Source organism: Heptranchias perlo, chromosome 9, assembly GCF_035084215.1.
Source record: "Heptranchias perlo isolate sHepPer1 chromosome 9, sHepPer1.hap1, whole genome shotgun sequence".
Lineage (NCBI taxonomy): Eukaryota > Metazoa > Chordata > Chondrichthyes > Hexanchiformes > Hexanchidae > Heptranchias > Heptranchias perlo.
Genome location: NC_090333.1, coordinates 36,622,609 through 36,638,097, shown reverse-complemented (window position 1 = coordinate 36,638,097; position 15,489 = coordinate 36,622,609). Strand labels below are relative to the sequence as shown.

Sequence of the window (15,489 nt, the reverse complement as noted above, 5' to 3'; positions counted from 1 at the left end):
AGGCAAATCAAGTCCAGTCAACCCTGCAAAGTCCTTCTCATTAACATCTGGGGACTTGTGCCAAAATTGGGAGAACTGTCCCACAGACTAGTCAATCAACATAGTCATACTCACAGAATCATACCTTTCAGCTAATGTCCCAGACTCCTACATCACCATCCCTGGGTATGTCCTGTCCCACCGGCAGGACAGACCCACCAGACGTGGTGGCACAGTGGTATACAGTCAGGAGGGAGTGGCCCTGGGAGTACTCAACATTGACTCCATGAAGTCTCATGGCATCAGGTCAAACATGGGCAAGGCAACCTCCTGCTGATTACCACCCACCGCTCTCCGTCAGCTGATGAATCAATCCTCCTCCATGTTGAGCACCACTTGAAAGCATTGAGGGTAGCAAGGGCACAGAATGTACTCTAGGTGGGGGACATCAATGTCCATCACCAAGAGTGGCTCGGTAGCACCACTACTGACCGAGCTGGCCGAGTCCTGAAGGACATAGCTGGCAGACTGGGCCTGGGGCAGGTGGTGAGAGAACCAACACGAGGGAAAAACCTACTTGTTCTTGTCCTCACCAATCTACCTGTCGCAGATGCATCTGTCCATGATCAGTGTTGGTAGGAGTGATCACCGCACAGTCCTTGCGGAGACTAAGTCCCATCTTCATATTGAGGACACTGTCCGTGTTCATTGTCTGGCACTACAATCGTGCTAAATGGGATCGATTCAGAACAGATCTAGCAGTTCAAAACTGGGCATCCATGAGGCGCTGTAGGCCATCTGCAGCAGCAGAATTGTATTCCACCACAACCTGTAACCTCATGGCCTGGCATATCCCTCGCTCTACCATAACCATCAAGCCAGGGGATCAACCCTGGTTCAATGAAGAGTATTGAAGAGCATGCAAGAAGCAGCACCAGGCGTACCTAAAAATGAGGTGCCAACCTGGTGAAGCTACAACACAGGACTACATGCATGCTAAACAGCTGAAGCAACATGCTATAGACAGAGCTCAGTAATCCCACAACCAACGGATCCGATAGAAGCTCTGCAGTCCTGCCACATCCAGTCGTGAATGGTGGTGGACAATTAAACAACTAATGGGAGGAGGAGGGACTGTGAACATCCCCATCCTCAATGATGGCGGAGTCCAGCAAATGAGTGCAAAAGACAAGGCTGAAGCGTTTGCAACCATTTTCGGACAGAAATGCCGAGTGGATGATCCATCTCAGCCTCCTCCCGAGATCCCCACCATCATGGAAGCCAGTCTTCAGCCAGTTTGATTCACTCAACGTGTTATCAAGAAATGGCTGAGTGCATTGGATACAGCAAAGGCAATGGGCCCCGACAACATCCCGGCTGTAGTGCTGAAGACTTGTGTTCCAGAACTAGCCATGCCTCTAGCCAAGCTGTTCCAGTACAACTACAACACTGGCATCTACCTGACAAAGTGGAAAATTGCCCAGGTATGTCCTATCCACAAAAAGCAAGACAAATCCAATCCGGCCAATTACCGCCCATCAGTCTACTCTCAATCATCAGCAAAGTGATGGAAGGTGTCGACGACAGTGCTATCAAGCGGCCCTTACTCACCAATAACCTGCTCACCGATGCTCAGTTTGGGTTCCGCCAGGACCACTCTGCTCCAGACCTCATTACAGCCTTGGTCCAAACTTGACAAAAGAGCTGAATTCCAGAGGTGAGATGAGAGTGACTGCCCTTGACATCAAGACAGCCTTTGACCGAGTGTGGCATCAAGGAGCCCTAGTGTAATTGAAGTCAATGGGAATCAGATGGAAAACTTTACAGTGGCTGGAGTCATACCTAGCACAAAGGAAGATGGCAGTGGTTGTTGGAAACTATTATCTCAGCCCCAGGACATTACTACAGAGTTCCTCAGGACAGTGTCCTAGGCCCAACCATCTTTAGCTGCTTCATCAATGACCTTCGCTCCATCATAAGGTCAGAAATGGGGATGTTCGCTGATTGCACAGTGTTCAGTTCCATTCGCAACCCCTCAGATAATGAAGCAGTCTGTGCCCGCACGCAGCAAGACCTGGACAACATCCAAGCTTGGGCTGATAAGTGGCAAGTAACATTTGCACCAGACAAGTGCCAGGCAATGACCAACAAGAGAGAGTCTAACCACCTCCCCTTGACATTCAACGGCATTACCATCGCCGAATCCCCCATCATCAATATCCTGCGGGTCACCATTGACCAGAAACTTAACTGGACCAGCCACATAAATACTGTGGCTGCAAGAGCAGGTCAGAGGCTGGGTATTCTGCAGCAAGTGACTCCCCAAAGCCTTTCCACCATCTACAAGGCACAAGTCAGGAGTGTGATGGAATACTCTCCACTTGCCTGGATGAGTGCAGTTCCAAGAACACGCAAGAAGCTCGACACCATCCAAGACAAAGGAGCCCGCTTGATTGGCACCCCATCCACCATCTTAAACATTCACTCCCTCCACCACTGGCGCCACCGTGGCTGCAGTGTGTACCATCTACAAGATGTGCTGCAGAAATTCGCCAAGGCTTCTTTGATAACACCTCCCAAACCCACGACCTCTACCACCAAGAAGGACAAGGGCAGCAGACGCATGGGAACACCACCACCTGCACATTCCCCTCCAAGTCACAAACCATCCTGACTTGGAAATATATCGCTGTTCCTTCATCGCTGGGTCAAAATCCTGGAACTCCCTACCTAACATCACTGTGGGAGAACCTTCACTACACCGACTGCAGCGGTTCAAGAAGACGTCTCACTTCCACCTTCTTGAGGGCAATTAGGGATGGGCAATAAATGCTGGTCTTGCCAGTGACGTCCACATCCCATGAATGAATACTAAAAAAAATAAAATGCATGATGCTTAATAGTGTTTTCCAAACAAAACTGCTTTTCTTACACCTGTTGTTGATGAGATAAATGTTGAATTTGTAATTATTTAGTATTGAATAACTTTCTCATTTGGAATTTTTTGCAAAAACCCTAAACTTTTTACAAAAATTGATAATTCTAAGATAGAAATTTGCAACGTTTGTTACCTCTTCAAGAAAGGTTGCATTAACTTTTCAGTAAGCTAGTTACGTTCTTTCTTTGCCTCTACCGTAAGAAATTCTGCACTGTAGTAGCAATACAAAAACAATAGTTTGTTTTGGTACGTATGGAGTAGTTTCTCCTACATTTAACGAGCATGATTAAAAGGTGAAGGGTGAATAGTGAATGCTCAAAAGTTTTCTCTTTTTGACAATATAGCCTCAAAATTGCTCCCTCTTTTCTTTTTATGTATGGAGACCTTATTTGTGGCCTGTGTGACAACCAGCTGCCAATGTGCTCCATCTCCATTAAAAAATGATTTAATGATGGTGATGTAATGAATAATCTGCAGCCAATTACTGGAAGATTCTTTATGTATAATGTGTTGCTCAACACTGGTAAAGATCACATTGCTGTAACCTAGAAGAGAGTGGATCATTGGAAGGGGAAATTATAAGGCAATATACATTTTAAGGGTATTTAGTTCCTTTTAAACAATATTTGAACATGCAGTGGCTAGTTTTGCTGGCTAGCAATAATCAGTATCAGATTATTTCCCCATCCCATGTGCTGCCAAAAGTAACCTTGTTGTCTTTCACAAAGTCATCTTATTTAATAGCTTTGTGTATAATAGAAAATAGTTGAAGCTGCTTTACAATGAGAGCTAAATGGGTTATTAACACTAGTGATTTATTATCACAAGGTTTTACTCTTCTTTTGGAGTGGAGGAGAGAGATTAGAATTCACAGCCCAGTATGCCATGCCTTATGATCAGCTCAATGTTGCAAGATTTACAGATTAAATATTGTACTGATTTATAAGTTTTTTTTTTAAAAAGGGTTTTGTTTTTCAAGCTCCATCTGCCCTGATAATCACTCCAATGTGTTAATATATTTGTAGGTATGTGTTTAGATATATTTGTGCCATGCTCATTTTCTTTCTTTTCTACCAACAGGAAGATTTCTCTCCCCTTTCATTAACCGATATCTGCTTAGATTTCTTGAGGGTGAATTTGAATAAGTTTTGTTGGGAAAGGACAGATGGCTCATTCTGTCTCAAGGAAGCTGTGGTATTTCCACAAGAACTGGCTGATCGGCTGCTGCAGAAAATGTCCCTGAATGGTAAGACCGTTTACTTTGTCTCTTTATGTATGGAAATCAAGAATTCTCAGCTGTAGATTATCCGGGAGTGCCATGATACATGTGAATCTACAAGTAATATTTCTCCTTCCCCCACCCCCCACCCCTTTCAAAAATATTGAAATTTCAATAGATTGATTTTTAAACTATCAAAGGTTTGTGTGTAATGTCACCACAACACATTCTTTCAAACTTGAGACCCCTGGAATATTCTGAGTTACACATGCATGATCCTTAGACAATCTATGGGTACCCTGGGGCTGAGGAGTTAAAGGATGTTTGCACAGAGGAGCTGTAACCTCAACACTTTTTTTTTCTTTTCCCTTTCCCCTCTCCCCTCTTTCCCCCCCCCCCCCCCAAACAAATAGTGGTTGGTGATCCTCTTCGCATCCCGTAATGATTGATCCCACTGCGGCTTGAGAAGTTTTTTCATCAAGAATAAGTGACTTTTATTTTTCCCCTGAGATCTTTTGCTCTAGTCTGTGCTGAGCAATTGAATCTATACTGGTGAAGTAGTAAAACTGTGCTGTTTATACTCTCTATCTGTACTTATGCAGGTGCATGCTCAGATTTAAGAAGGAGAGAGAAGTTTAGTTCTCTGCTTTTTCCCCCACCCTCTTCTGGTTACCATGCATTGTAGGAAACAGTTGGGAGGTGTGAGAGGGCATAAGTTCTGATAGGCAAGAGATAAAAAGAATGCGTGGGCTGGTTTAGAGCAAAGGGGAATTTGAACATGAGTCTGATGGCAGTTCATATAGCAGTTTGTCTGAATCAACCCTGGACCAGTGGATGCATTCCTCCTCTTGACCACTTGTCCAAGATATCCAAACTCTCCCATTGCACCTGACTAGGGGTGGGATGCAGGAACTAAATTTCTCCAAGTTTGTGCAATGTGCATGTAATCTGTAGAATCAGTATGAGCAATGACGCTCTATTACGCTATGTAGATTCAGTTGCTTAACATCAACTGTAGCATCAAATCTCAGCATGAGACCTATGCTGAGGTAGTTTTGGTTCATGATGGTGCTGACTCCGATCACTTTATTTCGACAGTTTATACTAGCAAATGGATATGTGATTTCGGAATAGATTGTACGGACCACAGTTTGCTGATTTAACCTAGTTACTGGAGAAAGCGTCACTATGAGAAATGGTAATATTAATCAGAAAAGAACAGAAGGCTGCTTTTATAAGAGTTAATCTGCACTTGAATGTTTTGGTTGCTAATGTTTCATTGGATACAGCTAATCTTGTTTTAACTAAAAAAATATATAACTTTCTGTAGTCAGAAGTACAGCTAATATAAGCACCACTGTGAGAAATAATAATGTCAATGAGATATGTTCAACAAAGTAGAAGAACCCTGGTGTGTAGCTCCTTCCCAGCCCCATACAGTATGTGTGAAAGATGTAAAAGAACTTCATCCATGGAAATGCTGGAAACACTTAGCAGGTCAGGTAGCTCCTTTGTCTGAAGGCTATGAAAGGCTGTCCTAAATGAAATTCAGCACCCTTAAATTAGTTCTGGGAATGTGTATCTGCAGCAGAAAACCATGCATAATTGGCATTTATATTGCCTGTCTTGCTCCTAGGATGACTGTTGTGGGCAATGGAAAATGTTGCCTTTGTATAGCCAAGGATGCTCATATGTTGGGGTCAAGGCTTATTTTTCCAGCAAAGCTGAGGGACCTTTCTTGTGCAAAAGCTAATACTTGGTTCCAAAAAATGTTCCTTTCCTTCAGCACTAACATCTTGATGAACAAATAAAATCACCAAACTGTTATCAGTTCACTAACAACTGTTCTTTGCCTCTTTTTTCTATTCTTACAACAGGTGTGCTCAATGAAAAGACAGTGGGAATTTTCCGCAGGAACGATCTGCTGCGCTTGAAGCGTGCCTGTATTCGAAATGCTAAACTCTCAGCAGTAGCATTCAGGAAAGCGTTCTGCCACCACAAGCTTATTGATCTGGATGCTTCTGGTGTAAATGCAGACATCACGATAACTGACATTGTAAATGCACTCGTCACAAACAAATGGAATCAACAGTACCTGCAGTGTCTTGTGTTGAATTCATTAACACTGTCTTTGGAAGACCCCTATGAGCGATGCTTCAGCCAGCTAACTGGTCTGCGTGTTTTAAGTGTTACTAATGTTCTCTTCTACAATGACGATCTTAGGGACGTCTCTTCACTTCCAAGGTTAGAAAGTTTAGATATTTCAAACACTTCTGTCACCGACATCACACCACTTCTGACCTGTAAGGACAGGCTGAAATCCTTGACCATGCATCACCTCAAATGCCTGAAGATGACGACAACACAGATTTTAGAAATCATTAAGGAATTGGTGCTCCTGCAGCACCTAGACATTTCTGACGATAAGCAGTTTACTTCTGACATTGCACTTCGTTTACTAGAACTGTCCTGCATACTACCTAATCTCCGATCTCTGGATATTTCGGGCAGGAAGCACATCACAGATAAAGCTGTTCAGGCGTTTGTCCAGCATCGGCCTACAATGCAATTTATGGGTTTACTTGCTACTGACGCTGGTTATTCTGAATTCCTTTCTGGACAAGGGAGCTTAAAGGTTGGTTTTCTTTATTTATCTATTTTTCAGAATACAATCTTGGCTTTTTATTGCTTAGGAAGTGTTTGCACTTTTTAAGGGTTTATAAGTTAGTGTTTTCAATTCTGACTCTTGTTTTGTGCTGAGGACTCTGTCTCTATGTTCAGATCCAGTGATTAATCTACAGTTCACCAGTTTGTGGCATAGTATGTTTTTACAGAATATGTCTATAAATCTCCACGCTTGTAATTTTTATTTTCAGATTCTTGATCTGTTCCTAATAAAGCAAATTCAATAGGGCTGTTAACTAATCCGTATCCATTTAATCAAAATCAACAATTGGTGTGAAACTGGTTGATGTTTACTGTGCATGAAATTTTATTACCTTTTATGGAATGAATATTTGACTTGGAAATTGTACTTTTTTTGAATTATTTATTGATGTATTTAATGAATCCTTTCAGAACCAAATATTTAATTGCTAAAATGATGATGTTACCACTTTAACTTAAGTGAAGCTGTGCAAATTACAAGATGTTTGGTTTGAGTGGTTTAGCTCCAAGGCAAAGGGATACATTTGAAAATCTGTGGATTAGCCCAACGAATCTTTTTCAGTTGATTGGTTATTTGTCTTTTTTTGTTTTGCATTTTTTTTGCCATGTAGAGCAAAAGCTCCCAGTATAACTTGCAGAACAACCATGTTGAGTTACAAGTAAAGAGTTCGCAAGTACATTTTATAATTTAAAAACAGAAAGAATTTATTTTACACCCATAAACGATGAAATGTGTTCTCACTTGACCATTTCAAAAGAAATTGAAATGATCAGCTGTTCAGGTTAGGATTTACCACATGATGGAGTGGCAAGATGCATGTGCTGTAGATTTTGCTTCAAGTATTTTCCATGTAAACTAATCAGAGAATCAAAAATTTGGATCTACTCAAATACATGAGATTTCGCCTGTTACTAAATAGGATGTCCCTTTTGGTGACTTGTGTAATTTTTTTTAAGTGATCAACCACAGCAGCTTAGGTTGCATTGTCTCTTGCACAAATTTAAGTCAAAAACCTGCAAGAGTTTCTCTTTATTTTGTGTTTTAATCTGTGTTTGAGTCCAAAACTGATGATTTGTCCATGTGTGCATCTGTCTGTCATAGGCTTAACTGTGATACCTCCACGGTTAAACAGCTTGCTAATGCTCACTATTTGGGCTTTCGTGAGGAATGGCCAATGGGTGAGGTGATATGCAAAATTGTACCACTGTGACCCAGCACACTTGGGAGAGGGAAAATGTTTTTTTAAAAAAAAGATGCCGCCAAACCAAAGAAGGAGATATTACAAGGGGTCACCAAAAGTGTCTTAAAGAAGGAGAGGGAGATGGAAAGCTGTAGGAAGGACATTTCAGAACATAGGGCCTAGATGACTCAAGGCATGGCTGCTACACAAAGAAAGAAAGACTTGCATTTATATAGTTTTCATAACCTCAGGATGTCCCAAAGCGCTTTACAGCGAATGAAGTATTTTTGAAGTGTAGTCACTGTTGCAATGTAGGAAATGCAGCAGCCAATTTGCACACAGCAAGGTCCCACAAACAGCAATGTGATAGTGACCAGATAATTTTTTTTTAAGTGATGTTGGTTGAGGGATAAATATTGGCCAGAATACCAGGGATAACTCCCCTGCTCTTCTTCAAAATAGTGTTGTGGGATCTTTTATGTCCACCTGGAGGGCAGACTTGGTTTAACGTCTCATCCGAAAGATAACAGCCCCAACAATGCAGCACTCCCTCAGTACTGCACTGGAGTGTCAGCCTAGAATTTGTGCTCAAGTCTCTGGAGTGGGACTCGAACCCATGACCTTCTGACTCAGAGGCTAGAGTGCTACAAACTGAGCCACGGCTAACACAAGAGGCCAGAATCAGAGGAATGCAGAGTTCTGAAGGAGTTTTAGAGCTGTAGGAGGTTAGAGAGATGTGGTGGAATGAGGCCATGAGGGGATTTAAACACACAAATGAGAATTTTAAATTGGAGACATTAGGGGACCGGAAGCCAATGTAGGTCAGCAAGCATGGGCTGGAAATTGCTCTGAGGGCTGCTCATTACATTTAAAGTCACCCACCAAGTTACTGCAACTTTATTGAACACGAGTTCAAAAAACAGCAGCGTTCTTTCCCGGGCTCTGTGAGTGGTGAAAGGATCGCTAAGGCCCCTCAACCAATCAGCTTGAAGCAAGTCACGCTGTGAAAACAGGAAGTGAAACTCATTGGCAACCGCGCAGACTAAAAACCAGGAAGTGTCCGATACGGTTAGTAAATGTATTATAAAATGACATAGAGAAAGTGAAGTAGAGAGGTTAGGATTTAAAGACTGAGGTAAGAGATTGAATGAAAAGGTTTAAATTTTTTAAAAATGTCCATACGCTATTAAAACTAGGAGTAATGAGATGCTACATTTTTAAAAGTTAATTTTTAGTTATTTGGCAGTCATTAAGATGTACCACGGTATTAAAAGTTAGGTTAGACATGATTATAATTAAGCGTACCTGTTTTGTGGCTAGATTAGTTAGTTTCTAGCTGGGCAGGAGAGCAGGTTCGTACTGATCCATTGATTGCAGCCGGCGAGGTCCCTTTAACGCAAAGCTTTCAGATCACTGGTGAACCAAGAAGAGCAAATTCCAGATTTCCGTATTTGACTGCGCTGTTAGGCTCACCGTTAATTTTAAAGCAATTTCCGACCCGATAAATACGATGTGTGAGCAGGATGAAATGAAGTTTATTGAGGATGTGAGGACAGCCAGAAGAGCATTGGAATAGTTGAGTCTGGAGGTGTCAAAGGCATAGATGAGGATTTCAACAGCATTTGGGCTGAGGCAGGGGCTGATGCGAGTGATGTTACAGAGGTGCCAGTAGATAGCCTTTGTGATTGAGAAGATAATGGGATCAAATAGGACCCAATAGATCAAATAGATCCATTTAACCCGAGACAGTGGTCGGGGAGGGGGATAGATTCGATGGCAAGGTTTTGAGTTTGTGATGGTGTCGAAGGTGGTGGCATTGGTCTTCCCAATGTTTAACTGGAGGAAATTGCAGCAGATCCGAGACTGGATGTCAAAGAAGCAGTCTGATAATACTGTGGAGGGGTGAGAGTGGTGTTGGAGAGGTAGAGCTGGGTATCAGTGTACATATGGAAGCTGACTCTGTGTCTTTGGATAATGTTAACAAGGGGCAGCATGTAGATTAAGGTAGTGGATGGGGCCGAGGATAGATCCTTGGGGGAATCCAGAGTTAACGGCTTGGGGTGTGAAAAGATACGGTTGATGGAGATGCTCTGGCTACAATTGGATAGGCAAGAGTGGAACCAAGCAAGGGCAATCCGGCTCAGCTGGACATCAGAGGGGGGTTGTTGGAGGAGGAAGGTGTGGCTAATCATGTCAAAGGCTGCAGAGAGGTTGAGAGTGACGAGTTGGGGTAGTGTACCACGATCCGAGGCATAGAGCACACCATTAGTTACTTTTGATTGGAGCCATTTCAGTGCTGGGGCTGGGGCAGAAATCTTATTGGAAGGATTCAAGCATGGAGTTGTGGGAAAGATGGGCACAGATTTGAGAGATGACAACACGTTCGAAGACTTTGGAGAGGAAAGTGAGGTTGGAGATGGGGCACTACTAAGCCATCTGCTGTACATTGCAGGGTAGTGAGAGGCAAGGGTTGGTGGTGTCTGGAAGATTCTTTCCAGGTTGATAGGCAACCAAAATATTACTGTTTTGGAAAGTGTTCTGTGTGTTTTTGCAGAATTTTTCAAATCAATTATGTCTAGATAACCGCATGAGGGAGAAAGGAATAGAAAGATATGCTGATGGGGTTAGATGTAGTGGGGGAGGCTCATGTGAAGCATAAACACCGGCATGGACCTGTTGGGCCGAATGGCCTGATTCTGTGCTATACATTCTGTGTAATTTTGCTTTTTAAAAAAAATTAACAGCTTGTCATTCTCAAAACCCTTTCTTGACAAGTGTGTTTGGGAGAAAATACAACAAGAATGTCTGTAGGCCAATGGAACAGTAACTTTGTATCCATTCTTTGTTACGCGGTAAAGGATGAATAGCCTTTAATGGGCACATGGTCACTGATGAAACTTCATCTCCTCAAATACAAACTACAGCAAAGGGCTGCTCAATGATCTCCTCAAATATATATTTGAGGAGATCATTGAGCAGTCCTTTGCTGTAGTTTGTATTCACTGCATGCAGCTGCTTTAATGACAACTTCAGGTGTCTTCTGGAGATCAGTGAGTACAGTGGAAATGATGCAAGAATGGGGCCTTAAGTAGTGAATGAGTTTAAAATAAGGTTATTTTACTGCAGAATTTATGTGGGGTGGTGGACGGGAGAGAAGATTCACTTACAGACACATTAAAAACAAATTTGTAACTTTTCCGCTCATTTTGTTTATGAAAGGTTTCGGGAGAAGCAAATGAAGTACAGATCTCTGAAGCTCTTCGTCGATACAGCGAAAGGGCCTTTTTTGTAAGAGAAGCATTATTCCATCTTTTCAGTCTCACGCACAGCATGGAAAAACCACAGCCTGAGCTACTGAAGGTAAATTATTATATTTAAGCTGACTGTTGCACTGCAGTTTTCCCTTTGGAAGTACCATAAATATATTTCAATGACCTAGAAGCCAACCACCAGTTAGCTTGTATCTGAATGCATGCTATATTTGTACTATGTTACATTGATTCCTGTGTACTTAGAGTGGTAATGTGGCAGAGAGTAGAAATGGGGAGTTTGCATTCCATAATCTTTAAGGAGAATTCCTGGATTCTTCAGTGATTCAGTATCAGTCTTTACTGGCCAGTGTGGTGTCAGCAGAAAGCTAATTAAAAAAAAAATTTCGTTCATGGGATATGGGCGTTGCTGGCAAGGCCAGCATTTATTGCACATCCCTAATTGCCCTTGAGAAGGTGGTGGTGAGCCACCTTCTTGAACCGCTGCAGTCCGTGTGGTGAAGGTTCTCCCACAATGCTGTTAGGTAGGGAGTTCCAGGATTTTGACTCGGCGACGATGAAGGAACGGTGATATATTTCCAAGTCGTGATGGTGTGTGACTTGGAGGGGAACGTGCAGGTGGAGTTGTTCCCATGTGCCTGCTGCCTTTGTCCTTCTAGGTGGTAGATTGCTCCTGCCAGTAGCATTTAGGTCACGTCCGCAATTTTGCAATTACCGCATGTGTAAGTTTCTTGTTTGCTGAAACTGCCTTCGGGCAAATTCCAAGTGGAAAGAATATCCTTATGAAACTTCTTCCATTAGAAGCAAAATATAAAATTGACATTACCTCAGCCTGTGTGACTTTACAAGTGCACAGATTGGCCTCCATCCTCGTGGGCTGGCCAGGATTCTAACTCCTGATTTATTTACAATAACTTTTTCATATTTGTTCTTGGGATGTGGACAGCACTGGCAAGGCAGCATTTATTGCCCATTAGTTGCCCTGAGAAGGTGGTGGTTGGCTTTCTCTTTGATAGCTTGTTCTAAGGTAGGTCAGGTGCCCTGGCATGCCCTTCTGTACTCTCATTGAACCAATGTGTTTATTGCCACTACAGATGGCATATGTAGAAATCAACTCCAAGGCAGAAAAATGAGAAATGATAAACAAAACTAAGGTTTTCCATCTATTACCTACAGGTAACACATATAATTAAGTTTGATTGCACCCCTTGTGGTAGAAATCGGTCATCATTGCACCTGTATCTTAGACGGAAAACAAGGGCAGAAATGACCAATTGTGGAGGGCTATGCCCTGTGCTCTAATGACACCTGAAAAACGTCCGGTGCCATATTGGTCTCGGAGGATTTTCAGGCGTTTTGGGTGGCTGCCTAAAACAGGCACTAGGCTCCTTGCATATGCTAATGAGGGGTTTAGCACCAGTTTTAGGTCCCCTTTGAGAAATTGGGCTGCCCTGAGCTGTGCAGGTATTGGGCTTGCTTCGCTCAGACTTTCCGGGCGTGGATGCACTCTCGGAAGTGTAAGTTTAATTTTACTTTAAATTATGGAGCCAGGTGAAGGAGTGCTCCACCTGGCCACAGCATTCCTGCCTGCTGAGATCAACCCCCTCCTCCTGCTGTCCCCCCACCCCCACCCTGGCACCTAATTGAGGGCTGTTGCCGGCTAGGCAAGTGGCCAGAAATTCACTTGCTTCAACGAGCAAGTTGCCTGTGAAGGCCCGAAAGGCACCAGCAGCTTGCCAAATTATTGAAATGAAGACTGAAGGCCTAATTTTGGGCTGGCTAGGGGTCTCCCTTTTTGGACGCTAAGGGAAATGGGGATGGGGCGGGAAAGTGGAGTTGAGGTAGAAAATCAGCCATGATCTTATTTAATGGCAGAGCGGGTTTGAGGGGCCGTATGGCCTATCCCAGCTCCTATTTCTTATGTTCTTGCATGCTAGCACAAAACACTTTGGTTCCTGACTGAACAGAGATGAGCCACTTACTGCAGGAAGGGAAATTTGAAGGGCAAGATACTGTTATGGTATTTCAGACATGGAATTGTGCATAGCTTAGGAGGGAGGGATAAATTGGGATAAATAGATAAATTGGGATAAATAGGTTGGAAAATTAAGTCATTTTTAAAAAAAAACCCGGTTATCTGCATGAGTTTCACTTTTATTTCAGCTTGTGGTCACCGGAATGAAAAACCATTCTACAAACCTACCTGTGCAGCTAGCTGCTAGCGCATGCGTGTTCAACTTGACAAAACAGGATTTAGCAGCTGGCATGCCTGTGCGCCTTTTGACGGAAGTGACACGCCTCTTACTGAAAGCCATGGAACACTTTCCCAACCATCAACAGGTAAAGAGCAGAAAATACTACATAATACAGATAATTAACAAGCATTACTGCACTTTAGCAAGCAGTCATTCATTTCAAACTTTGCCTTTATATTAGTCTGTCTAGCTCAAAACAAATTTGTTTTGGTTTAGTAAATGAAAAGTTAATGGAGTATAAAAGTTAATGGAGTATAGGTTATTCTGACCTACAGGTCAACCTCAGCAATTTAAAAAAAAGCCACGATTGTCTCCCAAAAAAAATGCTGGCTCGTCCAAAATGATTGAGATAAGAACATAAGAAATAGGAGCAGGAGTAGGCCAATCGGCCCCTCGAGCCTGCTCCGCCATTCAATAAGATCATGGCTGATCTGATCCTAACCTCAAATCTAAATTCATGTCCAATTTCCTGCCCGCTCCCCGTAACCCCTAATTCCCTTTACTTCTAGGAAACTGTCGATTTCTGTTTTAAATTTATTTAATGATGTAGCTTCCACAGCTTCCTGGGGCAGCAAATTCCACAGACCTACTACCCTCTGAGTGAAGAAGTTTCTCCTCATCTCAGTTTTGAAAGAGCATCCCCTTATTCTAAGATCATGCTCCCTAGTTCTAGTTTCACCCATCCTTGGGAACATCCTTACCGCATCCACCCGATCAAGCCCCTTCACAATCTTGTATGTTTCAATAAGATCGCCTCTCATTCTTCTGAACTCCAATGAGTAGAGTCCCAATCTACTCAACCTCTCCTCATATGTCCGCCCCCTCATCCCCGGGATTAACCGAGTGAACCTTGTTTGTACTGCCTCGAGAGCAAGTATGTCTTTTCTTAAGTATGGAGACCAAAACTGTATGCAGTATTCCAGGTGCGGTCTCACCAATACCTTATATAACTGCAGCAATACCTCCCTGTTTTTATATTCTATCCCCCTAGCAATAAAAGCCAACATTCCGTTGGCCTTCTTGATCACCTGCATACTAACTTTTTGATTTTCTTGCACTAGGACCCCCAGATCCCTTTGTACTGCAGTACTTTCTAGTTTCTCGCCATTAAGATAATAACTTGCTCTCTGATTTTTCCTGCCAAAGTGCATAACCTCACATTTTCCAATATTGTATTGCATCTGCCAAATCTCCGCCCACTCACCCAGCCTGTCTATATCCCCCTGTAGGTTTTTTATGTCGTCCTCACTCTCTACTTTCCCTCCCATCTTTGTATCATCTGCAAACTTTGATATGTTACACTCGGTCCCCTCCTCCAAATCGTTAATATAGATTGTAAAGAGTTGGGGACCCAGCACCGACCCCTGCGGAACGCCACTGGTTGCCAGTCCGAGAATGAACCATTTATCCCAACTCTCTGCTTCCTGTTAGATAACCAATCCTCCACCCATGCCAGAATATTACCCCCAATCCAGTGAATCTTTATCTTGAGCAATAATCTTTTATGTGGCACCTTGTCGAATGTCTTCTGGAAGTCTAAATACACTATGTCCACTGGTTCCCCTTTATCCACCCTGTATGTTATGTCCTCAAAGAACTAAAGATATTGGCTCTGTGATTGGCATTTCCTTGATCAACTACATTGCACAATCAGGAAGAAACCACTTAAAATTGGCAATTGGGTAGGTCTTAAACTTGTGCCTGGGTATATCAAGCTGATCACTAACTGCATTTAATCTGTCTTTGATCAGTGTCAAAACAGAAAACTGTTCTGGTAATGTTTGTGTAAATTTTTTTTTAAAATGTCATCTCTTAGTTGCTGCAGTTGTCATGACCAGGCCTTACTCTTGCCTGTCCCAAAGACACTTTCCTAGCATTAATATAAATGTAAGGAATCCTACAACACCAGGTTATAGTCCAACAGTTTTATTTGAAAATCACAAGCTTTCGGAGGCTTTCTCCTTCGTCAGGTGAGTGTGGG

The 15,489-nt window shown here is 42.7% G+C and overlaps 1 protein-coding gene across 1 annotated transcript in view; it reads left to right on the top strand.

Annotated features, from left to right (window-relative positions):
- The window catches only part of zyg11 (zyg-11 family member, cell cycle regulator), a 61,392-nt gene that overhangs the window by 10,709 nt on the left and 35,194 nt on the right, over positions 1-15,489 (top strand). The window contains exons 2-5 of the mRNA XM_067990185.1: positions 3,998-4,163; positions 6,014-6,771; positions 11,204-11,344; positions 13,417-13,593. Of these exons, the coding sequence (XP_067846286.1) occupies positions 3,998-4,163; positions 6,014-6,771; positions 11,204-11,344; positions 13,417-13,593 (1,242 nt within the window). The remainder of the gene's footprint in view (positions 1-3,997; positions 4,164-6,013; positions 6,772-11,203; positions 11,345-13,416; positions 13,594-15,489) is intronic.